Consider the following 26,179-nt stretch of genomic DNA (forward strand, 5'->3'; position numbering starts at 1 on the left):
CTGTAATAACAAAGGGGGAAGCAATGATGGGAGGTAATAAAATAGTTCACAATCTTACTGGTATTTTTGCCAGTGGATTAATGTTAGCTTGGAAATACTTTTCTCCTACTATTCATTTTTTTTTTAAAAAAAGAAAAGATTTATTCATTCAAATTGCAAGTGAGTACTACAGAGAAGAGAGGAGAGGAGAGGGGAGGGGAGGATTTTGCTTTACCTCATGCATCCCAGACTGAGTGTCATTGAAGCTAGTAACTCATAAATGCTAGCGGGAGAAAAAAAATCCCAAGAGAGATCAGCTTTCCCTAGCCCAGGACATGGTCTGCCTAGCAAAACTGACATTTTACACAATGCTACTCTCTTCCTGCCAAACACCATGGGGGGCGGGGCCAGGCTGGGGGAAAGTGTCCTATGCCATCCATGGCAGTAAATTCCCAGATAACAACCTATTACTTACTTACTCCAGTATAATGGGGGCTATCCCTGCCCGGGAAGGCTGAGCACACCCAGCTTCTGCTCCCCACTCAATGTTCACATCAACAGTGATGACAAATGGGGAGCCCAATAAACACTTTTTCCATCTATGTTAGTTGTGACAGATACTACAGCACGACAGGTGTCCCAGTACAGAGCTGCCTCACACACAGGGGACAGAGGGACCAAGAGCTTCACGGCAAGCACAGCACCATCAGTGTTGTGGCTATGACACTGCGCTGCAGTGAGGCGAGATGTGACCTTCAGGCAGACCGGGGGATGGACACTTGGGGTCTCTTCTACCTTCCAACTTTTGGGAGTTGCAACCACTCCAAAACAAAAAATATAAGTAAAACCTAAATCACATTTACAGACTGACAATTTCAACTGTCTATACCGACCCCAGAGTTTTTCCTTAAATGATTTTTGAGATGTCTCTCCTTTAAAGATCTAGTTTAGAAGGCAGTAGGATAAGTGTTTTAATACTATGTGAACACAAATTTAAACACAGAGAATTAAGAAGGCAAAAACGAATGCCCTCAGAATTTGCACAAAGTAAATCCATAACCATTGGATAGGCAAAATCAGCCCGCAATGCATGGAAGTGGCCATTTGTAGCCCCTGGGCCAGCATACCTCCCAAATTAAAACAGGAACCAGCCTCTGAGTAGTCAAGGTATCACCAAACACACAAGTGCAATAGCCTCACCAATCATTCTTCCAGGAAGTTAAGACATGCCGACTGAGATCTAGAGAAAGCGAACCTGGCATTGGGGTTTTTGTGTATTGCTTTGACATGGAAACAACCCAGATGCCTGTCCAAAGAGGAACGGATAAAGAAACTGTGGTACATCTACTTAATGGAATTCTATTCTGCCATTAAAACAATGGTCCCAACTAGAGACCATAATACTCAGTGAAAGAAATCAATCACAAAGGGACAAATACCGTATGTTCTGATATAAGGCAACCTTCATACAAATTATAAGATCCATAACACCTCTGACACTGTTTTGGCTGAAACCCAGAGGTTTGATATTTCTGCTTTTATTTATATTTCTTCAGAATAGTTTCTTTTCTCCTGTTAAATTCTTCACTGACTCATAGATCACACAGTAGCATCACTTCATCCAAGGTTTTTGTTTTCTTTTTCACTTTATTAACACATTGGTTATTCAGGAGCATGTTTTTTTTTTTAACTTTCTTCCTATTTTTGATTTTGTTTTATGGCTTCTCATTTAAGGGAATGTATGGAATCTGTTTAATAGAGACTATTATATCCAGTTGTGAAAATACAATGCAGTATGCACCTTGACTTCCAAATCAAATAGGCTCCCAATGAAACTGTTTGATATATCTTGACAATAGGACGCTAGATTCTCTGCCAGTGTCTGTACCTGCACTGTCATGATACACTTAGATAGCAAAATGATGGACTTGTGACTGCTTATGAAGGACTGTACTATTGTAATAATATGGGGGAAATCAGTTCCGGGGAGGGAATTTGGGGAGGGTAAAAGCAAAATCCCAGAGCCTATGGAATTATATCATAAAATTAAAAATAAAATAGAAGGGAGGAAAAAAAAAAAGTAAAGGCAAAGCTAAGCAGCAGGTGGTACCTGTTTGCCTCAACCCCTCCCCCAGCAAGACGTGCTGCACAGCACAGCACAGCACAGCTCAACCCTTCCCACAGCTGCCTGCAGAGGCCGAGATCTGCTGCACAGCACAGCACAGCACACCTCTGCTCTGTTCAGGGCAGCGGCGAGGGGGTTTTCAGGCTCTGTCTCTCACAGCTTTTAAACTTCCCTTGCTCTTGCTCTCAGTTTACCAGGAAATGGCCTGAGCACTGGTCCCACCTGTTCTTTAACACCAGTGCAGAGGTCACTGGACAAGTACCTCTTTGCAAACTACCTCACATTTTGCTCAGTTTCTCCTGAGTCTCAGAAGTTTTAAGTTAGTACCAAAAGATTTAGAAACTCTGAATGCATTGGTTAAAAAAAAGTAAGCTTCAAACGCTGCAAAATTGGGGTTATATCCTAAATCAGGCAGGCATGCAATGAGCCTCACCAGCTGGCTTCTTGCTGCCTTGTTCTCACACTGCTTCAGGCAGTAAGTCAGCCTTGCACATAGTACTTAATCCTTTTCAAGTCACAAAATTCAAACAGATCCACTGTCATCTTCCAGGGCCATTGTCTTTCCCCTCCTACTCGCTGCTGTCAAAAATAATTCTCCAAGACGCACAGCCTGCATACAGCATCTAGCATGATCACGGATTCCTACCAACTACGATAAAAGTACGAAATTTGAAGCAACATATAACGAGTTCTCCCCAGCCCAAACTGGAAATGCAAGTTACACGTTTCATTTCCTCCATTCGGTCCTAAGGCCTTTGGCATGAGCGTGACACACCACTCCACAATCCTACTGAATTCACCTTTAAGAAACTTCTACAACCATTCCACTTTTAAGGTATCTGATGATGAAAGGCCACAACATTCTGACAAGGATATCACTAGCAGAAAACCAAATTCATGCAAATTCTCCCATTTGCATCCGCTGAGTGCTTTATTTTCAAGACGCCATAGGATCTCACATTCCAAAACATGGTAAATAAAAGGAAAAGCTGAGACGTACACAACTAGCCTCTTTGTACATTGTGTGAAATGAGGTGTAGTCCTACAATTATACAGTAGAGTTAGAGAGTACGCGCAATGAATTTCATACCTCTGGACAGTGACACACATTCAAAAAAGCAGTTCTTGGCATTTGTGACATTGTGGTATTTCCTTGGAAAAGACTAAGAATATGTGCTAAATTCATAGCATATAGCTACTCCATACCGAACAGGTACACACAACAGCTGGAAAAGTCATTTCCTGTTTGCATCACTGCATCCTGGGTAATAACAAGGCAGGCACAGCCCAAATCCTCATGACTTCATTAGCTGAGCTGCTCTGCTTTCTCAGCAGTGTGTGCACATTCCCGAGCTGTCAGTCAGACACAGGCAGGGACAGGTCTGCCTCAGGACAACAGGGCATCTGATGTAGGTGTTACTTAGAACAGGCATAAAGTTTCACTTACCTCCACTGCTACCACGATCAAAATGAGGTCTGCCTTTGACTCAGGAAAGAGGGCATTCACTTGTGGTGACATTCCAATCAGCGCACAGTTAGTGACCACAGATATAACACTCATTGTCTCAAAAGCCAACTGAAAGGAAAATAAACAAACAAAATGTGAATTAAGAGCCGCAATGACCACTTTGCTACTTCCTCTTCCCTTTTCCTAATATCTAGAATCAAGACAGATGTCGTTACTCTAGTTCAAGCACATCTTCAACTTTGGTCTCTTGCGCCATGGACTCCAGCTGTCTTTCCAGATGGCAGCAGCAGGGACCAGAATGCAGGACCTGTCCAGCACACTGTTACTCTGCTCCACTCACAGGTAAGGGGAATTCTGAAGGGGGCCCAGAGTTTCACATTCAAGTATCAGTTACTAACAGTAGTGTCCTGCCTGCAGAACTCAGGGAAAGTCAAGTGCCACCCCCCACCCCCACTGAGACACAGCAAACGGCATGGGGCCACAAGGACACCGCTGAGCATGGAGGCCAAGCACAATGATCCTGACTCCTCTGTCTCCTTTTGTCCCCAGTGGAAAGCACTGATAACTAACTTCTCGATAATTTAGCCACTAATCACTAGAAACGCAAAATCTTTATTTCCATTATATGTTCAAATGGCTGCATAATGAGACTATTTATTTCCATATGTTAAGTTTGTGAGTTATTATATTTTTTTATAGCGATTTTCCATTGATTCTCTTGAATTTTCCCCAAAGAAACACTTCCTCCAACCACACTTGGTTCTCTTCCTTCCAGCTTTTTATACTCAGAATTCTTACTTTCATCTACTCCAGTGGTGGGTTTCATGGTTATATCATCTCTTCTTAGTCTTGTGAGTTTTATCATCTGTTCCTGATGTTTTGGAAGAACCAGTTCATTGTCCCATGGATGTTTCCCATGATTTTTCCATTTTCAACTCACTGATTTCTACTGTTCCTGCTTACTGTGGGTTTATCTTGATCCTCTTTTTTTAGTTTCTTAACTAAATAATCTGACTGAGGTTGTTCCCTTTATTCCCTATGGGCATTTTGAATCTATGACTTTACAACTCTTGTCAAATTTGAAAATTACTTGGCCATTGTTTTAACTACATGTGTGGGCCCTCCCTTTCTCCTTTTCTTCTATAACTCCAGTGACAAAAATGTTAGCTCTTCAGTTATACGCATCCAGCTGGTGTCTACGGCCATACCACCCGAACGCACCTGATCTTATACACATCCAGTGCCTGGTTCCTGATTCTCTTCTCCATCCCTTCCATTCTACTGCTGGGCCCATCCACCAGGCTGATGTCAGTTACTGTCTTTGTCACGTCTATGTCCATGTGATTCTCCACTGTATCTTCTATTTATTCACTAACACATTCTAATTCCCTGTTGCTCACTTTCTCTGAGTATGTTCACAATTACTTGTTAAGGAATCTCTACATTGCTTTGAATTTTTTGTTCAGGGACTGGTGTTGTGGCATAGTGCATAAAGCCACCACCTGCAATGCCAGACTGCCATCTGGCAGTCTGAGGCCTGACAGTTCCATTTCCAATCAAGCTTCTTGTTCATACGCCTGGGAAAGCAGCTAAGATCCAGATGAAACTCCTGGCTTCAGACAGACCCAACTCTGGCTGCTGTAGTCATCTGGGGAGTAAACCAGTGGATGGAAGGTCTTGGTCTCTCCCACTCTCTGTAACTCTGCCTTTCAAATAAATAAATCTTTATTAAAAAAAAAACAGCAACACAATAAAATAATTTTTCCATACCTCTGCATATATGTCATATTGATGGTAGATTCTGTTGATTGTGTTTTTCTCATTCAGTTTGGTTCTTTGTGTAAGTGATTTGTTCTTACAGTAGCATGCATATTTGGGGGTGTTGGAAGACTATTCCAACTGGGATAGCTCCAGCCGGGGAAGTAATATCTTACACTACCAGGTGGCAGAAGTTCAGGATCCCCACTTGGACAGCCCTGGTACCCCAAGTTACAAGATCCTCACAGCTGCTGCTGCATAGGTGAGCATTCTGGCTTTTCCCCATACCACCACTGGTGCGACCTCTGCTGGGAGCAGCATGGCACCCCAGGGTGTTCCCACACACTCTGCACTGTGCAAGCTGTGGCCAAAAGCCATCTGGGGAGTGAACTGAACAGAAGATCTCTCAGTCTCTCTCACACACTTTCTCTCTCTGCCTACCAGAGGATGAAAGCTCGCTCGCTCGCTTGATCTCCATATAACTCCTTCAAGTAAAACAACACAGATCTTAAAAAAAAAATAACAATAATTACCTGCCATACACCAATATTGGCCGAAGGTTCTGCGAATGGACGTTTGAAGACCCTGCACATCTTTAAGGCATCTGAATTGATTTCAGTGAAGTTATTCAACACAGCAAAGGCAGCTGCTAACGGGTAAACACAGGAGAAAAGACTCACATAACCAAACTGCAGAAATAACTCCAGGTAGTCATCGAAGGTTCCCTGGAAATGGAAAGGACAGAAAAGCAGACACGGTTTGATGCCATGCTGGCTTCTAATTTTGTTAATTAAAAAAAAAAAAACGCTGGAACTTCCTCCAATTATTTTCTTTCAACCACAGAATTTATTTAAAACAAATTTCACAGCAAGTCTCTGAAATAAAATAATTTAGTAGCTCATTTCTGTGTGCCACATCATTAAAGGATTACATGCTTTCTACACAACAGAGAAGTTGGTTTGCTCTTGCTCAACTGAAACACCTGACCCAGTATCACTCGGAGATCTTTCACAGCAGGGCCCTCCTATAAGTTCCTGAGTTCCCCTCCAATGGCGGAATACTGATTATCCAAACTTCATGCCAACATAAAAGCACCAATAACAAAAAGCAGTCAGCAAAATTTGGCAGAACTAACTCTTTGGGTACTCTGAAAACCATACAAAGACTTGGTTGTAACCCAAACAGCATTTAGTCAAGAAAGCTGCCTAATCTTACAGCACTGCTAACTTAACTTTACCATGACTCCCTGCTCTCCAGCAACCTTGAGAATAATAGCTACATACGCCAAGTACCAGAAGGAACAGAGCAGGGACCTTCTGAAAGCCTCACCCCAAAGAACAGTCAGCATCAGGCCTGGCCAGTAGTGTCTGCAAGAGCCCATGCCAAAAGCTTATTTTTATTCAGTTTCACAGAGTGTCTCCTGGTGCTAAACATTTCTCCCCAGTGGTGTTGGTCAAGTGCTCAAGATCATGACTACATGGAGTGATGGGTACCAGGTGCAGCAGACAATGAACCAACCAAGGAACTCCAAGGACAAACAGAAAGAATAAGATGTTCAAAGGTGATCTGAAAAGCTCCAGCATTCTCCTGGAATCTACCAAACCTGGCACATGCTCAGGAAAGCCAAGCAGCATTCAGGAAGTGAATGCCAAGGCAGAGCTGAAAGCTTTCCGGATGAATGCTGTGCCCTAACACAAAAACAAAGACCTAACCAATGTACCAAACACTTGGCACAACTGCAGAAGGCAATCAAATGTACACAGTATGTTCTCCAAAACAGATGATGCATTAAGCCATAAAATTTTTTAAAAAAATCCTGTCCATAATGTAAAAAAGTTAGAAATTAGTAAGAAGTAAATGTGGGAAACTCAAGTATCTGGAAACTGAACAACATATTCAAAAACAACAACAAATGAGTCAAAAAATAAATCCTAAAGGAAATTGGAAAACACTGTAAGAAAAATGGATATAAAATACAGCATACCAAAACTATGAGATGTTATAAAAGTAGTGGTCAACAGGGAATTTATAGCTGTAAATGTCCATATTTTTTTTCTAAAAAAAAAAAAAAAAAGAGAGAGAGATCTCAGGGCCAACTTTATGGGACAAAAGGAAACTTCTCTGAAGTAGGATAGCTGCAGATTGCTGACTGATGGATCACCTCGGTCACCATCCTCTCAACAGGACACTGTCCTTCTACTTAGAGGCCACACTGAGCCCTGTGGGTGACAGCAGCTCCTCTTTCCTGTCTTGAGAAGGAACAGGGATGAAATGACAGAGTCAGCTCTCCTGGGGCCTAAGGCCATGCCCACACCATGACCTAGGGCTTATTCAGTTCCTAGCATCCTCAGGCCTTTTGTGGTCAACCAGAGCATGTGCAATGCTAATTTTAGTCTAAGAAAAACACTCATTGCAATACTTCAAAGCAGCATTAAGTGCTAATACGTTAAAGTTAGGAAGTGTATTTGTTACCTGCCTCTCTGAATCAATCTCTCATCAAGATAGCACACTAGGCTCGGTAGTTCAGAGCTTTTGTGTCATATCCCACATGTCTGCTCAGTCAGCAGCATTGCATGTTTTTATTTTACTAAACCAGAACTCTCAAACACAGTAAAAGCATTTTAGAAAGGAGGAAGTACCTCTGGTAGGCTCTGGCTATCTGACCAGCTCAGAAGTCACACACCCTCAGCCCAGGAGACCTCAAGGAATGACCCCTTGGAATGGGGGAATTACAGAGGGTTTCTTTTTCCTGACTGACTCTGCCCTGAATTTTCCAAGTTTTCTATACATTTATCATCGTGTCTATTAAGTTTCAACCAAATTGTTTTTCCCCCAAGCTTGGCAACATTATTTCAGACTCATACATAAAAGTCAGGATGGGATTACAGAAATGCAATTCTAAAATCACTGACTTCACTGAGGAAAAAAGGCAAGCAGAGGAAGGATTAGTTCACAGGAAACAGTCATCTGGAACAAACATCATCCCAAAGCTTTTCCCCCTCTGAACATGTGAAATGAGCTGAACAAGCAAGCACCGAATGCCATTCCATGGCAGAGTCTCGGAGGGGGATCGTGCAAATGATGGGGAGCTGCACCTGAGTCAGGGAAGAGGGGTTCAGTGAGACCCCGAGCACAGGCACACGCCCAGGCCCTGCAAAGGAAACTGGCTAAGTTTCTAGCACTTCATGTCAGACAGCCTGCACTGGACAACAGAAACATTCTGAATTGGAAAGGCAAAATCTTGAACCTTGCTCCTGATTTAGTCACCAAGGAATTATGACTTGGGAGCACCAGAAGCCTGTCGCAACATAGGAAAAGCCACACCTCCCTCAACAGCGTCCCTCATGAAGAGACTCTTAGATGCAGCACTTGTTGGATTCATCAGAATTGCTGAGGAGATGGGAACGTTGCTTGCATGACTGTATTCCATTCCCTGGCCCAGGAGAACCCACCTGAAGAAGACTAAGAGTTTGGTCTGGGTCACGTTAGGGGATGATGTTGTTCTTCCAATTTTAGGGAAGCTGCAGAGCTGAAAGCAGAGCTATGTGACTGTTGGAGAAGCAGGAGTCTGAAGACAACATGATGGTCATTACTGCTCAGAGCTGCGAGGGACAGGAGGGGGACAGGACACAAACAGCAATGGAAGTGAGGGTCGGCCTGGTCTGGCAAGCTGCTGTCAGCTAGGATACCTTACCAAGGGGATGCATGAGCTACACAGCAGCACCAGGCTCTGACTCCAAGATAAGCCTGTCTGTCCCACCGAGAGGTCATGGAATGAAGAGCAGGGCAGACTGCTGCTTCTGGTTCTAGAATGCAGAGATTAAAATCTGGTCCAAAATGCCACTTCCCAACCCCAGCAAGAAAAGGAAAGGGTTCTGTTATGAGATGAACTACACTGAGTTCTTAAACCATATTAAGCATGTACTAGAGCAATTTAGAATGGACAGCTGGCCCATGCACTTCTTTCTTCGGAGAGTCGGAGAGTGGTGTGTGTGTGTGTGTGTGTGTTACTGTGTGTATTTTTGAACTGCTTCATATATACACATTAACAGTGTTGCTCTTCACGATGTGTTGTGAGTTTGTATTATGAATCATCTTTTCCTTCAAACAGCCAGAACAGAAAACACTGGTGCATGTCTGCATAACCTGATCAAAAGATACATAAACACTCAGAAACAAAAAAGACAGCTGCGTAGGCCATGAGCATCAGAAAAACCACAAATCAAGCTTCCTTCAGCGTCAACGACATGAGCCTCAAGGGAACCAACTCCCCAAGCACGGACCAGCTAAGCTGCCAGCATCTGTACCCCGAGGCACAGAAGAACCAAGGACAACTACCCACTCCCCTGGGTGTAATCAAGATCAGGCTGAGCAAAGCCAAGGCTGAGTCAATGCTCTCTGCCCTAGAAAGCAAGCTGGAAAAAACCACATGCACAGCCCAGAACTTCCATGGACAACATGCTACCGATTCTGTCAGCATTCCCACTGTCACCACAAGGAGGGTGCTCTGGGCCACAAACTGCTGGCTAGCTCTAGACCAGGGACTTGGAGCAGCCACATCACATCACATCACATCACATCAATAACAAAATGATGCGGGGGAAAAAAGCCAAGGAGGAGGACAAACTCCTGCTAACAATGTAAGTGCAAGCTAAAATTGGGAAATCATGAAAATCAACAAAGATACTAGAGATCAGGAGAATTCCGAGTGAAAAGCAGGATTCTAGAAGTTTAACGATAATATGCAGTCACTGAAGGAGCCTCCAAAGGCCTATTTTGCCAATAGCAAGAATAACATCCCAGGAAGGAAGCTGCAGTGTGTAAGAAAGGACAAACTAGAGCAAACGTGAACTCAACAGGCTGCCATCCCTGAAAGAGCAGGCTAGAATGTCGTCAGAGCTGGACAAGTTGTACTGGGCACACAGTGAGGTTTTTATGAGCTAGGTTTTTTAATATTACCAGCAACTAAATTCCCAATAATCTGCTGATAGCTCCTAAAAGCAACTCAGAAATGCCTGTCTTAAGAAAAAAAAAAAAAACTCCTTTATATTTGCACAATGGCACTAATGAAAATTTTAAAAAAAGATAATCTTCAGAACTGCCTTTTGTTCTGTGGTGACGGTGAGCACGTTCTGAGCGTGTGAAGCATCAGGAGCGAGCAGCAGTGTTGCCTCCCCTGGGACGGCTGCCCTCGCCCCTGCTCGGGATGGGGTCTCTGAAGCAGCCCCTCACACTGCGTCTCCGTCTCCGCAGGGCAGTCCCACAGTTCTCTGCACTCGCTCCTTGGTGGTGTCACAAGAGAAGGGTTTCACCAGAGCAGCATTCCAGTGCACAGAGCCTCCATGTTAACCCTAAGGTTAGGGTTCATGGCGTGGACACCTTCTCAGAGGCACAAATGAGACAGTCACACCTGAGCCGGGTAAGTGTTTGATGAACATCTGTTGAATTGGGGGCATAACTGTGCATCACTTTTGGTCAAACATTTAACCCAGCAGTAGTCCAACTTACCAGGTAAGTCCCCATGTCCTTCTCTAGGATGACTTGTTCATACAAGGGAGCATCGATGTCTGCCTTTAGCGCCTGCACCTTCCTCTTGAGCTGCACCCCGTGTTTCCTTTGCAGCCAGTAAGGAAGAAGGGATTCCACAATCTGGTTAAGGATCTGAGAGGTAATCAGGAGAGTAGCCAAACTCTGGAAAGAGAAGCACACTGAATCACACGTGGCAGCAGAGCTTGCGGAAACCATCACACGTGCACAGTGACACAACGATTAAGAGGGAATCTTCAGCAGATAATGTACTATTGGGTTATTTAAAAAAAAAAAAACAGTATTGGAGAAGTTGATACGGAATGGTGCTTCCAATGCATGACTTTTCACAGGAAAGTCTTGACCTAAACCACAAATCAGATGCCAATAAGAAACAAACAGTCAAGAGTTGACAAGAAAATGGAAAATCACTTGAAATTGTACACCTGTCATCTCGAGCTGATTGCAACAGAAATCTAAAGGGGGGGGGTGCCAACTTTGAAAAAAGGAGTTTGACTAAAACTTCAAGAAACTAAATCTTAAACATTCTCCCTTATTGTAGAGAAGAAACGAACCATGATGCACTGCAGAACATCTTAGGCTTGTTTCTTTCTAATCACACATAAAAACAAAATTACAATTGCTTTACACATGTACAGTTCTTTATTGCTTTTCTTGTCCAATATATTTTGAGCATTATCCCAGGAAGACAATAATTATTTTGGGGTTGGCCCATACAGTGCTGCTAAATGTATACATTTCCAACTTTCATTATTAGAAATGTTGCTGCTTGGGTATCCACGAGCATGAATCTTTATTCCACTTTTGATCATGTCCTAGGGAAGAGCAAAGGCTGTTGGCAAAGCCACCCATGACTCCCATTGATTGCTGTGTCAGTTTCTGTTTTCCCATATCAATTCAGATGTTTTCATCACATACTACCTTTGCTTACATCTCGTTTCATTATTAATTTTTAAATTTTTTTCTATTTTTCTTTGCTTGTTTGTTTGTTTATCAGAGGAGAGCGCGAACACAGTACCCCACTACCACAAACTATGCAGTCGAGTTTCCCACATTTGGGGAAATCGCAGGGTCAGCACACCCAGAGTGCAATGGGTCAGCACACCCAGAGTGCAATGGGTGAGCCTCGCCCTGGGAAAACCACCTTCGTGATCATGGTATCTCCCCACCAGGTAAGTATTATTATGGATTTTTAAAAAGAGAACACCAGTCCCCTGGCCTTTATTAAATAAAGATGATTCTCCCAAGGGTAAGAAATGAGAAGTTAAGGTGGGCATTGGTGTAGCAAACGCTGCATGTGCCATCTGAATTACACATCAAAGTGAAACCTTGATTCCACTTCAGGTTCCAGCTTCCTAGCAGGTGGTGGCTTTGCCATCCACATGGGAGTCCTGAACAGAGCCCCTGGCTCCTGAGACTGGCCACTGTGGTTATTAAGGAATGAATAGCAGGTGGGATTTCTCTCTCTCTCTCTCTCTGCCTGACAAAATCTAAAAAGAAAAAAAAATGAGAATTCATAGTCTGCTAATACTTGCATACATGCGATCAGAGAAGGAATATATTTTTATTAACTTCAAATGCTTTATTTTGAGCTGTTTCCAAAATTATTTCTTAGAAAGCAGCAATTTATCTAGCGCAGTTGTTAAAAGCACAACATTTAATCTTACTTCTATGCAAGCTTTAGGACAATTACAAAGTCTTTTAATCTCCCCTGATTGTACAAATGTTTGAACTTCCTAAAGGCTTGGCCCAGGCTCTCTTATAAATACTACAAAAAGCCTAGGCTTCGAAAAGCTGTTCACTAACAACCTCAGAATACTAAAATCAAAAAATATATAGTTCTTTACTGATATCTGGCTCAAGCATAAAAAAGAATAACTTAGAAACCCATAATTAATTCTCCGTGCAGTATTCACTGGTATTATGTGATTCAGAAATGGTAACATACTTAAATAAGTATGAGAGGTCAAACATTTCATAGAAGATGCAACACTGCATAAGATGCCCTGGCTTCTAAAGTCAACGGCCCATTCATGTAAAAATGAAATCTGTTAACATGTTTAAGGTTATACCAATTACTGTCCTGACCAAGATACAAAAGTACCAAATTCAACTAAATGCATGTTTTTTGTCAATTGTTTTGACAATTTTTTAAGTAAACTATATGACTGAATTTACTACCCCACATGATGGATTTTTTGAGTTGATTAAGTTAAATTCATTTCTTTTCAATTGAGTATGACACTCAACTGAAACTGTTAATTTCTTTTAAATTTAGAATTGGGATTAGAAACATACAATTTTAGGGGTCAGTGTAGTAGCATAGCAAATTAAACCTTCACCAAAAAGCCCTGGCCTCCCATATGGGCGCCGGTTCAAATCCCAGCTGCTCCACTTCTGATCTGGCACCCTGCTAATGGTTTGGGAACGCACCCATGTGGGAGACCTGGAGAAAGCTCCTGGCTTCAGACCAGCCCAGCTCAGGACGTTGCAGCATTTTGGGAATGAACCATTGGATGTAATATCTTTGTCTCTGTCTCTGAATCACTACCTTTTAAACAAAATTAATCTTTACGTGTATGTGTGTGTGTATATACATTTTTGAAAGATTGCATTTGTAAAACACTGCAGTTTTAAGAAGAATTACATTTACTGGAATGTAAGGAACCACATTAAGATGTAAAAGCAATGCTTGATACTCACTTGGCGTAAAAGCTTCATATCCTTCAGGACAAAGGCGATGTAGAAGAGCGAAGCAAAGCAATTTAGAAAGTTGAACTGTGGAAAAAGACAGCAAGGTGAAACACTACAGCACAAGGCTTTACTGCCATTAGAGGCACAGCACTGAAATATCATCAGGGAAGCCCAGTGTGCATGGGCCACCCAACTAGGTAACCCTGGACACACAATTAAGGCATACCTCAGACAGGTGCTAAGAGGAAGATCCCAGGATGGAGGGAACACACAGCACCAGTGCATCTTCAGCTCCACGCTCCCAACACAAGAGGGACACCGAGACCTCACATTCCCCAGTCCTACCCTAGCAACCCAAGGAACCCAGGCGGATTCACTCCTCCCCTGCACAACCAGCCAGGGATCATGAATCAGGAACCCCACCATCAATCAGCCTCATGGGAAATCTCCTCCTCCTCCTCTAGGCCTGAGACACCCCTGGAAAGGGCCAGGCAGTCAGGCAAGAGGGTTCCACTGCCACAGCAGCCCTGCCCTGGGACCCTCTTTGTCCCCAGTCCTAAGACTTTTCCCCATACTCAAGACACAGTGGGGGCAGCTGGGCAGCACAGTCAAAGGGACCCACGACAACTAGGGACCCACCAGAGAGCCTCTCTGTGCCCATGGGCCTTATACAGAGACACACTCAAGAATGCAGGAGGTACTAGCAAGAGGCCTGGCTGGGGAAGCATGCCTGGACCAGAGGCATGACCTCTCCTGGTCTGCCAGATGCAGGTGTGTGGGCCAGCCCGTCAGGAAGAGTCTGCCACAAACTGCCTGCTTTCGTGGAGTAGCTCTCCTGCTCCAGAACTTGTAACTAACCTGGCACTGGTTTCCTTGTGCCTCCAGCATCGCTGGCCCAGAGAAAGGCGGTCATGTGTGCCAGAGGGAGCAGGTAACACATGAGGACTTGGGGAGTCACTCGAAACTGAGCCACAGCAAGACCATCACGGTCCCTGGATGGCTGTACTAAGTCAAAGCAGAAGTGGAAAAGCCAAAGCTGGGAAGGCTGGAAAACACCATCCCAGAAGATCAAGGAGGAAGAACAGGTCAACTGCCAGGTCTGTTTCCAAGGCAGTGCCCTACACTTTACCTGGTGCTTTTGGAGAATAATGTCTTACAAATCACTGGATGCCAGAAAATCTCCCGTGTATAATCTTTCTCAACAATCCCATTCACACCGCAGGTTCAAGCGCTTCTGGACAAGGAGAACCCCTAACCCTGGCACTGAGTCTGTACCTGCATCTCAAACATCGGGTCTTGCGCAGAGCACACGAGGCTCTGAGCTTAGAGGACTTGTTGTGGAGCCAAGGGCTGGAGACCAGGCTGTTTCTAAGTGAGGGTCTGGAGCCTGCTCTCAGGAGTAAAGAACATGAACTGTGTTCCATCAGATTGGCTGGAAGCACCACGCGGACTCCACACACTCAGACACGTGACCCAGGGTGAAGCAAAGCCCCTGACAACAGCTGGTCACTGCTTTATTATTTGTAGCAACAGTGGGAAGGGCATGTGAGCTTTGACACGGACGGTCAACAGCTGGTCACTGCTTTATTATTTGTAACAACAGTGGGAAGGGCATGTGAGCTTTGACACGGTCAACAGCCTACACCGTGCTCTCTTTCTGCCCTCTTCTTCCCACCCAGCAGAACATGACAGAAACCCTGAGGGCCTCGGAAACTTTTCTAAAAAGTGGTGCCATTTTTTATCTAACCAGAGGAGTGGGCACTTGGTACAGAGGTTAAGATGCCCTCGACTGCCTGGGTTTGACTCCTAGCTCTGCTTCCTGCTAAGGCAGACCATGCGGGCAGCAGCTGACGACTCGAGTACTTGGGTCCCTGCTACCTGTGCAAGCGACCTGGAGTGAGCTCTGGGCCCTTGGCCTCATCCTGGCCCAAGAATCAGAAGAATGAACCAGTAGACAGAAGATCTGTCTCTGTTGCTCTCCTCAACTGTCTCCTTGCCTTTCAAGCAAATACAATTTTTTAATTACAAAGATGAGAAAGTAATTGTAAATTGGCTCTAATTCTATTTCCCACATTTTGAAATCTTATTCCACACATGCAGTTATAAGAAGACAAATGAATATGGATGTGCACGCGTTTATTAATCCTCGCCTATTTGCACAAAGTATCCAATATCTTTAATTAGAAGCAATTCTTCCTACTTATATCCCTAAGTAATAAATAATAAGAACCATTATTATAAATTAAAATGGATTTCCACATTGAAAACTCTACTTACCACTAAGACCTTCAGAACTAGATGATTCTGGTAGGCAGACTCCAATCTGTGGTTCTCTAAAATATTAAAATAAGATGTCATTTCTCTCAGATAGGAAAACAATGGGGATGCACCTGCGTGATGTGAAGCAGGAAATGAGAGCAAGTGTGTGTGCCACCAGAGCCACAGTGGCTAAAAGGCTCCTAGGGTATTAGCCACAGTGCCTTTAGCGGAGTGTCATCAAGACAATTTCCACCTACTTCCTGCTTGGCGAAGCACACAGCTGCAGTGTTAGGAGCCCAGGTGTTGGACAGCTAGGTCGGCCTCCACTAGGCTCTGCAATTTGCTGCCCGCAACCTGTTCTCTGTCCACATCTTTACCCATAAAACGGTGAAATGACCTGAACTGCATTGTTCCCAGAGGAGGAGAAAGTGAGATACCGAGGGTTGAGTACTTAGCAGGGCACCTAGCACACAGCATCTAACTGGCAGTCAGTGAGCGCTAAGGTGACCTGGAGACATCAGCCCTCACAAAGCCCCAGGACCTCTTCTGACAGCTTCAGAGCCCAGAGCCACAGCTATGTTCCCTGTGAGGCAGCAGTGCTACATGAGCCAAGCACACTCCTCCTAGGCAGCTAAGCCATGAGTACAGAGCATCGGTACTCACCCCAGGAAGTCAGAAACTCGGCGGCGTAACGGTAGAGGCGGTTCATGATCTCAATCACGATGGCGTAGATGATGCTGGGCACGTACAGCAAGAGGCTGGTCCACTCCGACTCGCTGCTCTCATGCAGCCCCAAGGCCCAGGTCTCCATGTCGAAGTAGATCATCATGACGTACAGGGAGAAGTAGAGGCAGGCGCACACGAAGGGCAGCGAGACGAGGTAAATACGCATCTGCCTCTTGTAGGTGGAGTAGAGAGGCTCCTCCCTGCCGGTGACCGAGTTGACCCCCAGGACCCCGTGGAAGCCTGGCCGGGGCTCCTCAAACTGCCTCTTCATGACCAGAGTCCCCCACCTGTAGCTCATGTTGGCACAGCCGCGCTTCCACACCTCCAGGATCACCGTGGACCAGATCAGGTTGAAGGAGGCGAAGATCACATACTTGTCATAGTCTTCCCACACAAACAGGTAGTAAGGCAACCCAATGACGGCCATGGGGATTAAGGCGAAAGTGAAATATTCCAAAAACCCAAAGTAAAGAGCGATTGTTTCTCCGAAGTAGCCACGAATGTTGTCTACGGTGGGAGGAAAGAAAGGACTCATCTACAGACTGCTAGAGACTTTCTTCGTTTCAAGCTTATCCATTTTTTTTTATTATTATATATATTTAGCAGTGCATAGTATTCAAGTGAGATTTTACAGAACTTCGTGCATTTTAGGATAATCAAGACTTATAATTCTAACAAGTCATATATTAACAACTGAGGAGTAGAACAGTAGGCAGGTGCACAGAGAAATCTCCAATATCTTAGCCAATGAGGAGTCACTGAACCCTGCATCCTACCTGGTGAGGTCTAGGAAAGGTCAAGTCGGGAGACTGACCAGTAAGGCACAGGCTGAGCAATTATAGGCCAGCTGACTTTCTCCTGTCTGTTCAAATCTTTCTGTAGAAGTCTGTCTATCTGATCTAATTTGGGGACACCTGAGTGACTGTTGGTCAGTGCAAGAGAGGATGGGGAACTAAGTAAGGACCAGAGAAAGCTCCTCTCCTGAGTGCAGAAGGAAACTTACAATTCTTCTGTCTCTGAGGACCTCCCGGGGCTCCTGGCTGTTGTTCCTATGTCATCAGACCCTGTGAGGAGGGTTCTGGGCTGCTTCAACCCCATGTGGGAGATCCAATAGGAACTGGATGACCTAAGAGGGCACTCAAATTCGCTGTGCTCTCCTTGGCAGTTGAGATATGGTCCTTGGTGCCCATACTGACAATCCTTGCTAAAGTTTCCACCGCTTCTGTGGCAAATCAAGCTTATTCACAACAGAATCAGACGGCCTTCCTGTTTGGGTCTCAGGGAAAATGTTTGTGCCCCAGCTACCATCACCTGTACCAGCCTGTCCCCACAAACGCCTGACCACCTTATACCCAGCCTGCCCCATCAACTCACCTCCTCCCCTGACTTCCCAGGAAGCAGCTGTGAGTTAGCGTCACCTCACACACTTTGCAGTCAGTATTCAAACTTACTGCACTTAAATGCCAAAACAAAAAGAAAAACTGTTCTAAGCATAAATTAGGATGACTCGTGTCACTGAGTGGTTGAAAACAACTCTTTCAGAGGATAAAAGTAAAAATTCAAAATACAATTTTAAATGAGAATATTTAAAAAAACTATGCTCATGGTTCTAACACTGTAATAGTTGTTTTCACAAATAGAAATTAAAAGGAAATTTGGAACGAATTCCCTTAGAAACCATCAAAAGAGAAATGTCATTTAAAGAAAATAGTCACAACACTTCTGATAAAGATCAACTTAAATGGAATTCACACTCTTAAGAAAATGTAACCAGGACCCAGTGCAGTAGCCTAGTGGCTAAAGTCCTTGTCTTGCACACACCAAGATCCCATATGGGCACCAGGTCTAATCCTGGTGGCCCCGCTTCCCATCCAGCTCCCTGCTTGTGGCCTGGGAAAGCAGTCGAGGACGGCCCAAAGCCTTGGGACCCTGCACCCGCATGGGAGACCTAGAAGAAGCTTCTGGCTCCTGGCTTTGGCTCAGCTCAGCTCTGGCCACTGCGACCACTCGAGGAGTGAGTCAGTAGATAGAAGATCTTTCTCACTGTCTCTCCTCCTCTCTATATATCTGCCTTTCCAATAAAAAAAAATCTTAAAAAAAAAAAAGAAAATATAACTAAACCACAAGATTTGAACATCCATGCTGATATAACTTCACATAATGTTTAATACGTACCAAATAATCATAACTGTATTTAGAGAAAAAGGACCAGTCCTGTAATACATACCAGAATATTTATACTAGCTAAAAAGATGTTTTGCATCTGTTATTCACCTGCCCTTTACAGGAGCATAGCTAGGCCCACTCTTAATATAAAAATACAAATTTTTTATATATAAAATGCTGACAGGGCCCGGCGCGGTGGCGCAAGTGGTTAAAGGTCCTCGCCTTGCACGCCCGGGATCCCATAGGGGCGCCGGTTCTAATCCCGGCAGCCCCGCTTCCCATCCAGCTCCCTGCCTGTGGCCCGGGAAAGCAGTCGAGGACGGCCCAAAGCTTTGGGAACCTGCACCCATGTGGGAGACCTGGAAGAGGCTCCTGGCTTCGGATCGGCATAGTATCGGCCCGTTGCGCTCACTTGGGGAGTGAATCATCAGACGGAAGATCTTCCTCTCTGTCTCTCCTCTCTGTATATCCGCCTTTCCAATTAAAAAATAATAAAAATAAATCTTTAAAAAAAATGCTGACAAACTCAATTCTTTTTTTAAAGATTTTATTTTTATTATTTTTTCATTGGAAAGGCGGATATACAGAGAGGAGATACAGAGAGGAAGATCTTCCATCCGATGATTCACTCCCCAAGTGAGCCGCAACGGGTCGATACTATGCCGATCCGAAGCCAGGAGCCTCTTCCGGGTCTCCCACGCGGGTACAGGGTCCCAAAGCTTTGGGCCGTCCTCAACTGCCTTCCCAGGCCACAGGCAGGGAGCTGGAAGGGAAGCGGGGCTGCCGGGATTAGAACCGGCGCCCATATGGGATCCCGGGCGTGCAAGGCGAGGACTTAACCACTTGCGCCACCGCGCCGGGCCCCGACAAACTCAATTCTTATAAAACCTATTTTACTCTGACATACATTCATAAAAACCACTATGAATTGCCTGATAGTCAGTGAATTCAGCAAAAGTGTAAGATTTAGTTAGTCTAGAATAGTATTGGAAAGTCAAAAAATCCAAGTGGGGGCAGCAGCAGTGCAGCATGGCAGTATGGCTGAAGACACCGTCTGCAACGCTTCCATCCCAAATTGTCCTGATTCAAGTCCTGCCTGTCCCAGCTCAGACCCAGCTTCCTGACAATGGCCTGGGGAGGCAGAGGCGCAACACTTGGGCCTCCATCACCCATGTGGAACACCTGGAGGAAGTTCTTGGCTCCTGGCTTCAAAGTCACCTAGCTCACCCTGTTACCTCCCCCAAGAAGAGTGGGTGAGTGGGTGACCCGTGCCTGTCAGAGTCCTATCTGCCATGGCATACGACTCCCGGGCTGGGGGCACTTTCCGTCGGAGTGTTTTCTCTGAGAGCACGGTGGCGGACACACACCTATGGGCTGATACTTCAAAGCCAAGCGGGTGTACCAGGAGTCCTCGAGCTTCTTCAAGGCTTCGTTGTCATGCAGCGGAAACAACTGCACCACAATGCCAGATGTGAGTAATCTTCTCACTGTGGAGAGAACACGGCAAACCACGTCAAAGGGACTGTGCATGGCGTCCTGCTTCAGCAAGTACTCCGAGTACAGTGCAGGCCGAGGCGTCCTCCGCACAGGGCAGCGTCATCCTGCCTGCTCCAAGTGTGTGGATCAGTCGTCTTTCGGGGTTGGGAGAGACCTTCATCACTCTGAGGTGCGATGTTAAGCTAATGTGAAATTCTGTATCATATAAAAGCACACAAATTTAAATGAGACTCTCTCCCTATTCCACTATCATAAAAATTTAGTCTGTGGCCCGACTTCCAAACATGCTTTCATAAATACTAAATGTATACTTTAAAAGCAAAAATGGAGTCATCACTTTGCTTTGTAAACTTTTCTCCCATAACAGTATTTAATATTTTAATGTCAATATAGATAGAACCCAAAACACCCAAGCTACAGAGTCCCACATTTCCTTGTATGAAATGCCATGATCTAACTGATTCTCTTCTGGAAAATGTTTCCCTTTTGTGCCCCTACTAATAATGCCAACATTCATGTACAAGTGTCTTTTGCTACTCGTCTACCATCCCCTTGTTTCACAAACTTGGAAGTGGAGTTGCTAAGGGCCAGACTAAGGGTATATATTTATTTTAAATTTGAAAACAGATCACAAAATTGCCTGTGGAAAAATTTTAACCAGTCTGGCCTCCCATGAGCGTGAAGCTAAAGAAAATAGTCTTTCATTCTGTTTGATATTATTTCCAATGTTGCTGATCTGAAAACCAAGATTGACATGCAAACAGCAAGTATCACAACCAAATCCATACTTCCTACTTTCAGCCATCGTTTGCCTGGGACAGTCGGTAATGCAAACACACATGGTGATAAAAGGCAATGAGCAAAGGCAGTATCAAGTGAGAATGGGACATTCTCTTCCCCGCAGAGTAATTACTTGGAGGGACTCACTGGGGGAGAAGCTTGGGTGGCATCCCAGTCCTCGGGTGAACATGTGCTCACTGCAATGGAGAAGTCAAATGCCTTGAGCCACTATTGGAAAACGAGGGAGCGTTTTCCATTGGTCCCTCCTACAGACTCCACCAAAGAACGGACTGCTTTAAAGATGGAGCAGGCATCAACAAAGGATGCTTTGCCTTTCTTGTCTGTTTTTAACTGGGCTATATCATCCATCGGTAAGCTGTGAGCTTCTTGAGGTTTTGTCAGTCCAACTCTTACCTCCTATCTTCCTGTCACCTAAGATGGTGATAAAGAAATCAGTTTGAGACCACCCCCTCCATGAGAATTGCAAACCGATGTCTGGCATGTAGGAGAAACACCATATCCGTCTCCAGTGCAGCGAAACTACATGTGGCAAACAGAAGCAGTGTGTTCATGGGTCAGGTTCTCATAAAAACCCTTCAGAATAACTGAAGAGCAAACCGAGCCTCTTAGAAATGGAAAAAAAGGGGGGGGGCAGAAAACAGAGATGAGATATCCGACACTAGCTACAAGAAACGGTCTGGGTTCTGAAACTGATTCTTAGAACTCGGCTCTTATTAGAGTGGACATCTCATGAGTAAGCTACGCTGAGGAAAGGTGTTTGAAGCTGGAGCTGAGACGGCATGAATGAAAAGCCTACGTTCCCCAAACACCAACAACTGGAGTGCAAAGGACATCTGAATCAGGTGACAGCAGTCTCCCCAACCTGGTATCCCTACTGTTACTCCCCAGGTCTCCCTGGCCTTTTCTCCAGCTGCCTGGATAGCTCAGTCCTTCCTGGGGATGCACGGGCCGGCTCATCCTCTCCTTGTCCCATCCTTATCCCAGCCTCTTCAAGGTTTTAACCTAGAACTGACTTAAGGCATCTAAATGATTATTTTTACTGTGTCTCAGTTCTTTTGAAATACATGACTCCACCCGTTGGTAAGAGTTTTCAAGCAGGCTTAAGAACCAGTCTGGGGATCTCTAAAAATAGAAGGAGCCAAGGACTGAGAACAGGAGGCTGCAGCTCTAAATTACTGGGCTTCTCCTCTCCATGGCTTCTGGTTTCAGCTTCTAAAAATAAAGGGTTGCCTTTTTTTTTTTTAAACCCTTCAAGCTTCTTGTGTCAGCTAAGAGGGTAATTACTAGGAAGCAGTCTTCCTTTCAAGGAAGAATAGGATGTTGTGCAGGCCTATTTAAAAAAAGCAACAACTTAAAGTGGGCTCCTTCCCTTCAAGAGTACTTGAGTGATCTCTGGTCAAGTACTGCGGTCCTGACTATCACAGCCACTGAACAATTACCCAAACAATCACTGTCTGAAAGACCCAAGTCTAAGGTGGCTGGAAGCTGTCATTTTCTCCCGTGTTTTCCTATTTGCCTTTAGTTTGTGGCTTCTTTTCCTCGTTGCGCTAGTTTTGGTGTTCCTTGTAGTGCGTTCTGCAGGGAGCTCTGTGCCAGTTTCTTGGTGATTATCACTTGCCTTTTTAACGCATCTCTATGCTTTCCGGCCTGGCAGTTTTTGGAGGAAGTGTGGCTTAGAGAGAGGGTTACTGGGGATGCTCCAGCAGGGAGTTGAGGCAGCAAGGCACTTAGAGCTTGCCTGGCCGTGTGCTTGCCCTAAGTGGCCCAAGTCTCTGCAGCGAGCCTCAGAGGAGTCCTGTTCCTGCAGGAGTTTTTGGTTCCGTTTATCACTTATGCCTGTCTTTGGCCAACCAAGACACAGGGCACCACAGCTAGTCAGCGGCAGCTCCGGCTTCCAGGAGGCAGCTCCTGCCCGCTACACAACAGCCCTGTCCTTCTGGCCCTCCAACCTCACCCTGCCTACCTGGCTGTGGTGCTACAAAGCGGGCAGACATGCTCCAGGGGCCCACCAGGGATCCATCTTGGCCCGTATGCTGGGCAATGCATCACTGGTGTTCAGGAGTACCCCACCCACTGGCCCCAGGTTCACAGGTGCCTGGGCTCAGCAGACGATGGATTGATTTTCTGCATTTGTGGCTTGCGGAGATGCTTTTCACCCCCTTCCTTTTGTAAGAAATAAAGGTTTCTTCATGTTTTCTGCTTGCTTAGTTTTTAAATCAATGTCATGAATACAAATAGGCCAGTGATTTATTTCTGCCACTATCTAACCATGATTTCCACATTCTGTATTTAGGTAGTTGTTTGGTGCCATTCCAAAATTCTTAGATCTTTCAGATCCTCTTAGCAAGAAGAAATTTTTTCAGACTGCTCAATACTACATCAAATAAAATACACAGCTGGCTGGGGCTGTACATTGCTAACATAAGCATCCTATTTCTTCCTGTTTCTTCGCATTGATCAGATCATGTGAGGGCCCTGGCTGGTTGCTGTGCCCAGACAGCTGGACTGGCATCCACAATAGAAGCAGTTTTGTTGCTGGTATAATGTTTTGTAAACAAGGACCATCCCTCACTCCATTCTTCCTTTCTTTCTCTTTAAGTAACATGAAGAATATTTTATAAGGATTAAAAAGTACACTCCATAATTAAAATTGACCTAAAAACTATGCAGTCAACAAAATAGCTGTAGAATTCATAAAACAATAGCATGACAAAAAGAGCAAACTGACAGAAACATAATTAACAGAAACAAATATATAAGGCTGTGATAGATCAAGGAAAAACAAACCCACAAACACCTGCGTAGTTGCACAGTGAGTAAAACCTCCTTCTGCGATGTTGACATTCCTTATGGGTGCTGGCTCAAGTTCTGACTGGCTCCATTTTCAATCCAGCTCCCTGCTAACAGCCTGGGAAAAGCAGCAGCAGTAGATTGGCCCCCTGCACCAATGTGGGAGACCCAGATGAAACTCCTGGTTTTGGCATGGCTCAGACCCAGATGTTATAGCTATCTGAGGAGAGACTCAGTGGGGTAAAGCTCTCTTTCTGCCTTTCCCTCTGTTACTGTAACTCTGTATCTCAAATAAATCAAAATAAATCTTAACAGGAAAAAAAGTTGGAAGGATACAAGACCTAAATGACAAAATTAATAACATATATGTAAAAGAAATTCAGAAATGCAATAAAACATCTAAACAGTCAAGTCACACCAATACAGATGTAAAAATAAAATTACAACTGGAATTCAGCTGGAAAGTGATATTCTGTAAGACAAAGCAGAATGCAAATAGAAAATGTGTATTGTTAAGAACACTATGCATGGAGCTTGAATTTTTGCACCAAAAATAAGCATATCTTTCAATTGCATTTTTCCATGAACTTTTCAAAGTACCCTCAAATGAACCACACTTTCTATATTAGTAAAAACAGATTTATAATAATGTTCCTATATGCTACCAAAAAAGTATCTGATAAAACATATAGGCACACGCAAAAAAAAATCTTAAAGCAGAATAGATGCTTTCTAAATATGATAAAATTGTTTAAGTCAAAAGTCAGCAACATGCTAACTGTTCAAATACAACAAGACTTTCCTTGGTCAACTGACGCAATCACTGTGGAGGGAAATTTGGCAATATCTTCACCAGTGACACATACGCTAAACCACATGCACTTCTGAGAACTCCCTACTTTGTTCACAGCAAAAGAAAACTGAAGGGAAAAGATTTAAAGTTCGTGAATAGGATGTCACTCAGATAACAGAATGCTGGGTGGCCTATCAAACCTAATGAGTCAGACCTAACACAGTAATCTAAAACGATGACCAAAACATAACTTCCCAATAAAGAAAACCAAGACCAAAAAGGATTCACACCATAACCTCCTATTTGTTTGCATACAGGTGTTTTCCTGAGCAATGTTTCTCCCACAGTTTATAACAAGAATGGCAAGGGGGATTTGGAACTTGGGATAAGAGAAGGACCATGACCTACACTTGAATGATTATACATTTGTATTATTGTTTTCAGTTGATAAAAATAGAAACAAATGTGAAGAATACATTCTCTTTAAAATGGACTTATAGGAAACCAAAAAGATGCAAACAGCTGGTCTGCACTCAGGTATCATGCTACGCTGTAAATGTTAGACTTTCTCATGTTTATACGTGTTCGCACACGCTGAGATCAGAGAGATCAGAGAGAGTGGACAGAGAGCCCAGGAACACATCACTTCGCCCACCAATGTTTCCTTACAGCACAGTGTTGGGGTGTAACTGTTCCTAATTTTAACTGAGGTATCGGTGGGTGTGTTCACAGCTCACTGTACAGTGTGTGAGGTCAGCCTTCATCATTAGCAAGTGGAGAACTATACAGAGCAGAACATTCATTTACAGGTACAATAAAATGAAGCAAAGAGTAAAGACATGTCTACAAAAAGACAAGTTACTGAAAAATTGCCTAACTTTTTTAGTAAAAAAAAAAAAAAAAGGAAAAGTGGGGGTGGGGGGGAAGTCTCCACGATTTTCTATTTATTCTTATTAAGAAACAAAATGGTAGTTACACTAAGATGTGTATTAATGAAACTGACTGACATAATGACTTACTTAATGATTTCCCTGGATACAGCTTTGCCTGCGGGTAACCAGGGATCATTTTTTCATCTCTAGCTCTCAGATTTTCAAGTTCATGCTTGATGATGAATTGGCACTCTGCCATCGTGAGGAAATCATCATTGTTATCTAAAATAAGACAAAAATTTCCAGTTATTTTCTCAGTAATAACCAGGTTAAAATTGCACACTCCAATTAAACTATGAACATGATATAATAAACAAAAAAAGTTAGCATAAAATTGGCAAATTAAGTACAACATAAAATTCTTTACATCTTTTATAACAATAAAAACTTGATACACTTCTTCAGTTTTTCAATATGCAATGTTATATAAAGTATATAACATGGTACAGCCATTTTAATCAACATATACCTGCTCTGATCTCATTTAGCACCAAAGAAAAGGCAGCATGTTCTTGAATTCTAACTGTATTTTTAGCCAGGGATGAAATGGAAGAAGTTCGTCCACATGGCAAAATTTTCAAACTCTAGAGCCATTCTATTCCTTTCTCTCATAAAGGGCAGAGAAAAAAATTATGGTAGGGCCC

At 44.0% G+C, this 26,179-nt stretch overlaps 1 protein-coding gene and 1 pseudogene across 11 annotated transcripts in view; both read right to left on the reverse strand.

Annotated features, from left to right (window-relative positions):
- The window catches only part of ANO10 (anoctamin 10), a 107,416-nt gene that overhangs the window by 67,639 nt on the left and 13,598 nt on the right, over window positions 1-26,179 (reverse strand). For all 11 annotated transcript variants that reach the window (XM_040994327.1, XM_040994326.1, XM_040994324.1 and 8 more), the window contains exons 4-11: window positions 25,623-25,757; window positions 20,090-20,209; window positions 16,494-17,063; window positions 15,849-15,904; window positions 13,581-13,655; window positions 10,839-11,021; window positions 5,864-6,055; window positions 3,552-3,680 (exon numbers count right to left, since the gene is read on the reverse strand). In XM_040994327.1, the coding sequence (XP_040850261.1) occupies window positions 3,552-3,680; window positions 5,864-6,055; window positions 10,839-11,021; window positions 13,581-13,655; window positions 15,849-15,904; window positions 16,494-17,063; window positions 20,090-20,209; window positions 25,623-25,757 (1,460 nt within the window). The remainder of the gene's footprint in view (window positions 1-3,551; window positions 3,681-5,863; window positions 6,056-10,838; window positions 11,022-13,580; window positions 13,656-15,848; window positions 15,905-16,493; window positions 17,064-20,089; window positions 20,210-25,622; window positions 25,758-26,179) is intronic.
- On the reverse strand, window positions 11,872-12,057 carry LOC121166176 (annotated as a pseudogene).

This window comes from Ochotona curzoniae, unplaced genomic scaffold (assembly GCF_017591425.1).
Source record: "Ochotona curzoniae isolate NIBS_2020 unplaced genomic scaffold, NIBS_Ocur_1.0 contig_908, whole genome shotgun sequence".
In the NCBI taxonomy this organism is placed as follows: domain Eukaryota; kingdom Metazoa; phylum Chordata; class Mammalia; order Lagomorpha; family Ochotonidae; genus Ochotona; species Ochotona curzoniae.